This window comes from Oryza sativa, chromosome 3 (assembly GCF_034140825.1).
Source record: "Oryza sativa Japonica Group chromosome 3, ASM3414082v1".
Classification (NCBI taxonomy): domain Eukaryota; kingdom Viridiplantae; phylum Streptophyta; class Magnoliopsida; order Poales; family Poaceae; genus Oryza; species Oryza sativa.
In genome coordinates, this window is record NC_089037.1 from 35,094,824 (window position 1) to 35,101,371 (window position 6,548).

At 46.1% G+C, this 6,548-nt stretch overlaps 1 protein-coding gene and 1 pseudogene across 1 annotated transcript; both read right to left on the reverse strand.

Moving 5' to 3' along the window:
- Positions 1-1,794: 1,794 nt before the first annotated feature.
- On the reverse strand, positions 1,795-2,325 carry LOC107275408 (UDP-glycosyltransferase 88B1). Its single transcript, XM_015774181.1, has one exon. It carries the CDS (start codon positions 2,323-2,325, stop codon positions 1,795-1,797), a length of 531 nt encoding a protein of 176 aa, XP_015629667.1.
- Positions 2,326-3,517: 1,192 nt separating this feature from the next.
- Positions 3,518-6,326, reverse strand: LOC107276464 (prohibitin-2, mitochondrial-like; annotated as a pseudogene).
- Positions 6,327-6,548: the final 222 nt, after the last annotated feature.

A 6,548-nucleotide genomic window follows, 5' to 3' on the forward strand; every position in this document is an offset into this window, starting at 1 on the left:
GTGCATCAACTCTAGCCTAAGTATCCCGTATGATATCTGACCATCACGGACATTGTCTTACCACCAAGCCAACTCCCGGTCTATCACCGCAAATACTATCCCGAGGCGTCGAGTCACCTACATATGAATTAAACAAAGAAACCATATTCCGAGACCAAGCTATCACCAACTTGACTCATTATTAGCAAACAACAGTATCACATACGTATAGTATCCATCTAGAAGCCATAAACATGAAACAAACTCGGATATCCAAAGAAACAACCCGAAACCGAAACCGACACAGCGTCGGCCGGTCAGACCGCGGGCAAGCCAGTTTGACCGCTCGTATAGCGCCGGTCTGACCGGCAACACCTGTACGGTCTGACCAGACTAGACAAAATCCAATCATCCAAAACCACTAATCCAAAATTCTCCAAATATCAAAACCAATAATCACATATGCCAATTGTTCATCACAGAATAAGAATCAAATGTTACTCTAAGTTTGACTAATTTTGTAGAAAAAAGTAGTAATATTTTTAACCTAAGACTAATATATTATAAAAATTTATTTAATTATAGATTTAATGGAACTATGTTAGGGTTGTAAATATTACTATTTTTTCCTATAGAGTAAGTCAAACTTAGAGTAACATTGTATAATATGAAATGGATGGAGTATTTAATCACACTTAGTCGCACCTGCTCATTCTTCTTATGTCACAAGGTGAAACTATTTCACAACTCATGATTAGATCGAATGCATGCATTCACATCTTGAAGCATTTGGGATAGTTCATAACATGTTTGGTCCACATGCAGTGACCAATTTTGGGAGGCCCCGCTGACAATGTTGGGGGCAATTTGGTCTTCCACTGCTGCACATGGCGGTCAATTAAGTTTGACTGAACGGAAGTGGTAAATGAAAACAAGCGGTGGACGGAACAATGGTAAAAAAGAGAAAATCTGAATTCTGATGGTAGAAGAGAAAATCTACTGGATTGAGTGGCGAAAGGAAAATTTTTCCGAGGATGTTAACTCCCTCCGTTGTAAAAGAACGTAGGGTAAGGTTTGGGTTTTTTTTTAACGGAGGAAGTATTTATTAGTTTCTCGGTTTGTTCCAAGCATATCCGTACAACTCCACGGATAGTGTTAAATTAATTCATGGAGTGACCGTCTGGTCTAATTGGCCGATCGACCATAGATGCCGCTTCCAATACGGTGAAGAGATTGTATTGTAGATTCGGTGCGGTTGTGCGAGCAAATGCTATATAATTAGAGGTGATCAACCTAATTAACCACGCAGCGGCCGGGTACGGGGCTCGCAGGCTGTCATGCTTAAATCAAATCATCCAGCAAGATAACTACATCGATTAATCTCAAACACGAAGGCAAATAATTCCTAAAATCGAAACAAAGATGAAGAGACGGGATGAAAGAACTAACCTTGTACTACTACTGGTATATCGAACGATGCGGCGACGATAGCTAGGCTGGGAAAGCTAGGCTAGGCCGTATGGACTATGGAGTATAGAGTCCATTGACAAGTCAAGTCGATATCATATCGGAGTCGAGCCGTAGCGCATTGGGCTGGGACAACACAAGTACGGCTCGGCACGTCCTTCTTCCTCCACTCCGCCTTGCTCCGTCCCCTCGCCAACGGAGTCAGAGCGCGCCGGCTTCGAAGAGGACGCCGGAGAACGGGTCGAACAGAGAAATACGCGTCCACGTGGCGCCTCTCCAGTCTCCACAGAGAACACAGACGCGACACCGCCGAGAAACCCGGCCCTTCTGACTCATGAAACAGTCCAGCTAGCGTCCGCAGCTCCGTCGTTGCGGGCGGAGGGGCGGCGAGGATGACGTCGCCGCAGCGCGGCTCTCGCGCCACGACGTCGCGGCGGTCGTGGCGAGCCTCGGCCTGGTTGCAGGCGAGCAGGCGCCGTGCGGCGTGTTTCGTGTTTTGCTGCCGAAATTTCCACATGCTTCGGGGTAGTAATACGGGAGGTGGAGCAAGGCGGCGAGGGCGCTGGCCCCGGAGGGGAAGAAGAAGTAGGCCGCGACGTCGAGCAAGAGGGCGTCGACGGCGTCGGGCAGCGAGCGGAGGAACTCCCGGAGCACGGGATTGGCCCAGGCGCGGAGCGTGTCGAGGGCGCGCCTGGCCGGATGCGCGCCGGCGTCCGGGCTGGGCGGCGCCGGCAGGAGGCGGAACGTGATGGACGGGTTGGCCGCGGCGAGGCGCGCCGTCGCGTCGGCCGAGGTGGCGTCGTTGTCGGGCGGGTCGATCACCGCGACGACGACGACGGCGAGGCCGCGGCGGCGCAGGTGCTTGGCCATCTCCACCATGGGGTTGAGGTGGCCGACGCCCCAGAGACGGGAACAACACAAACGTCTTTGTCCTCATGGCTACCGCCTACCAGGACCAGCTGCTCCGATCGATCAAAAGGGATGCGAAAAACCGAAACAAATGCTCATAAATATAGTGAGAGCGTGGTTGAATGGTACACCCTCCGTCCCAACGTAATTCGTTTTTTATTTCAACATTTAATTGTATATCTTATTTAAAAAAAATTATAACTAATACTTTTATTTTATTTCATAATAAAATGTGAATAATACTTTATGCGTTATTTATTTTTCTAATTTTTCATAAAGTTTTTAAATGAGACGGACGACGGAAACGTTGAAGACAGAAAAAAATAAATTTACTTTAAGTTGGAGTGGGTAGGAAACCATTTTTTTGGAAAAAAAAAAGCCATGGTGAGAAAGTTTGACACGCCACGTGGTTATATAAATATTGTTGTACCAGAAAATTGTCTACATAAGCTCCTTTTATTTAAGTTTTGGAGAAATTTATTCAAAGAGTCAAAGGATCCATCACTCGAGTAAGCAGTTGAGTGGGCTGGTAGATGAAGAAGGGGGTATATCAGGTAGCTCACGTGTCACGTTACGGCCGTTCTCATCAGCAATGACTAGAACTACAACACTTAGCGGGTTCTTTTTTTAAAAAAAAAAACAGGACGCGAATAGTCGGTCTTTTTTTTCACATTGTCTGAGCATATACAACGGAGTGAAAACAATCGCACGCAGGATGCCGAATGGCAGGAAGTGATGGGCGCATTTCTAAATGGTTTCTTCTGTATCCGTCTTAAAAGTAAACTTTGAACTTCTAAAGTTCTCCACGGAGATTAAGGAGAGAGCCCATTTTCTAGTAGTAACATTTCAATCTTAGACATCACCATTCACCAATGCTGCAGCTGAACAAGCACCTGCAGGGCAGCCTGCCTTGTGCCTTCATCGATTCATCACCTCATCTCCTTGCAGCCCTGTATCAACATACATTTAGATTTCACCCATTTTTATTCAGAACTTACACCATCCCCGATCGATTTTAAAAAATGGCAGTTAAGTTCTAGCCATACGATGCTCATTGCTGCCTAGTTAGCAGAGGAATTAGGAAACATGCATGAAATGTAGCAAGCCAGATGTTAGAGGCACAGCCTGCGTTACCGCGACAGAACTCAAAATAACAAAGACGGACTGGCAAAGTGGCCATGGCAACTAAGATATCGAATAGAGCATTCAAGTTATATTTTTTACAGCAGCAAAAATGATAACCTCCACTTCACTTGCGAGTACTCCTTCAAATGCAATGATGAAAAAGGATGCCACCTGTTGATCTCAGTTCCTAAACCAGATAACCTTTTCTGACATAAGCTAAAGACTACGCGATTTTCTCAGTACTCTCCCATGGAGAAAACCAACAATGATCAACTGATGATCAGAAACTGTTATGATCATCTGATGACAAGAAACTGTTTCACTTCTTGTTTTTGCTGTCCACATTCAGCTGCTGGAGCCCAAGCAAGAGGTCCTTGGAATCCAGATACACCTTGTTGTTTGACCTTGCCATGGTGTGAGAGATCTCCCTGGCAGCTTCAATCTGTCGGAGAGCGAGGAAGGCAGGGTTGTTGTTAATCGCCTCACCAATCAGCTGTGCACTCTTAGCCTCACCCTGTTCAAAGCAGACCTCACAGTCAGACTCAACCCACACCAAACACAATGAAATATATAAAACAATGATGAAATGAACAGTGCCATTGATATGTCTTAACAATTGTCACTAAAACTATAGGTAGTAAAATATATGAAACAATGAAGAAATAAACAGTGCCATTGATGTCTTAACAATTGTCACTAAAACTACAGGTAGTAAACTTATCAAAGAATATGGTGAAAGCCATCTAAACCAGCAATAATCCATTGCATCTTTGCTTACCTGTGCTCTGATGATCGCACTCCTCTTGTCTTGTTCAGCCTTCTCAACAATGAACTTTTGCACGCTCAGCTTCTTGTGCAGCAACCTGCTTGGCTTCAATTGCATGGGTGAACTCTTTTCCAAAGCTGAGACTTGTGATGGACACATCATCCAGAGCAATGTTGAAGTTGCTAGCCCTCTCTGTCAGGATCTTCCTAATCTCCCTGCTCACAGCCTGTGTTGGATAAAGGAGTAATTATTAGCATATATCCTACTATATTAACTCTTAAACTAAATATCCTACTATATTAGCTCTTAAACTAGCATAGCATACCATGGAAACATATTAGATATTTAAACACAGATAGATATGATGACAGTACCTCTCTCTGTGTGATTAGCTGACTGGCATTGTACTGCGCAACCACCGCTTTGAGTGTTTCATGAATGATTGAAGGCAAAACTCTCTCATTGAAATTCTCCCCCAGGGACCTGTAGATGGTTGGTAGCTTCTCTGGTAACGGTCTTGTAAGGACACGAAGACCAATTTTCACCTATCCAAGTTATCAAATTGTATCAAACTAAAAATGTGTTGGTACTGACCTCTACCAATGTTACTTTGAATTCAAAGGTATAAAACAAGAAATTTGCACACATGTACACATGAGCAAACCAATTTGTATGGTCAATAAGAGTTTTAAGTTGTGAGGAATCGGAATTTAAATGCCTGTCAAAAAAAAAGTGTACTGCCTCCATTGCATGCAAAGCATAACACACATTGCAATGCTAATCACACACATCACACATCAGTGTTGGTTCTAAACCAATGTAACAAACCACCCACATGCTCAAAATGCTAAGCACATAATGAAAATGCTAAGCAGTTCAGATATACCCAACAAAGCAGCATCTTACATACAAGAATCACTTAGCGACAAGTCCTAGTATAGGGACCCAAATTAAGTGATTAAGCAAGCACAACAAGATCATTCCACACACAACTTTGCTAACATTTGCAAATCACAACCAACAGATCACCTTCTACATGCTACAAATGATCATCTCAACGACATAACCTAGTCACAAACCCCAAGTGCAACAGCAGAATTTTACCATCTGGAGATCACGGCTTCCAGAAGTGCTCTCGACGAGGTTGGGGCGGGCTCGGACATCGTAGATGATCGGCCTCTCGAACAACAGGATCATGAATTGAGTCCCCTCAGGGTACACCTGCACCGAGCACACAATCAATCACAACAATTCATTCAAATGCAACCCACCAAATCACAAGCACACGCATAGCTCTCTGAAACCCGTCGGCGCCATCGCACCGGATCACATCACAAGTTCACAGGTTCACTACTAGACGGCGCTACGGAACGTTACCTCTTGAGGAGGAACATCCTCCTCGTCGAGTGAAGTCGCGCCTCCTGGGGGCTCGCTTGCTGGTGGTGGAGATCCACGTCCACCGCGCGCCGGAGAATCTGCTCCCCCCTGAACAGATGCTGCTGCGGTGGCCGGAGGAGGATTGTCTGGAGGATCCGCTCCGGTTGCTCCGGGTGGAGCCGCCTCTCCACGGCGATTTCTCCGCTTTATCATCCAGTAAACGCCATACCCAAAGAGCCCGAGAATGGCTAACCCGCCAAACAGAAAAACCCAGCGATGAGCCGCAAGCGCAGCCCACCATGTCTGCTCTGGCTCGTCGCCGACGGCGCCGAGGTAGTTTGTGAGGTCGACGCCGTACTCGAGATTTGGGGGAGGTGAAGGAACCTCGATAAACTCCATCCACGACGGCGGCGCTGGATCGTCTGGGAGTCGGTGCCCTTCGAGCACTTCGCGCAACTTCACCGCCTCGACAGGAGGGAGGCGGAGCGCCTCAAGCACCTCGGCAACGCGGCGCTGGTGCTCGTCGGCGCCGCCGCCTGACTCCCCCTGCTCCGGCTTCGCGGCTTTGTTGTAGAAATCATACAGATTGCTAAGCCATCTTACTGGGTCCTTCCCTTCAAAAATTTTTGCGGTGCGCACGGCAACCGCCATTGATGGGATGGAAGGAGAAGGGAGACAAAAGATGGGAGGGAAGGAGGAGTGTCTGAGGAAGAGAAGAAGAGAAGCAAGTGGTCCTTTTATAATTGTGGCGGGCCCACGGAAGATTTGGGTGTTTGTCTCCAGGTGTTAACCTCCTCTCACATTAAATCTCACATTAAATGCTTGACACTAATTTGAACTGTTAAGCATAGACTAATAATAATGGAATAATTAACTATTTGTCACTCTTACAAGTAGTGTTAAATTATTTACCACTGGAGCCACA

Bases quoted from the DNA above. Each gene is read 5' to 3' on its own strand.
- LOC107275408 (XM_015774181.1), bottom strand. From the start codon at position 2,325: ATGGTGGAGATGGCCAAGCACCTGCGCCGCCGCGGCCTCGCCGTCGTC.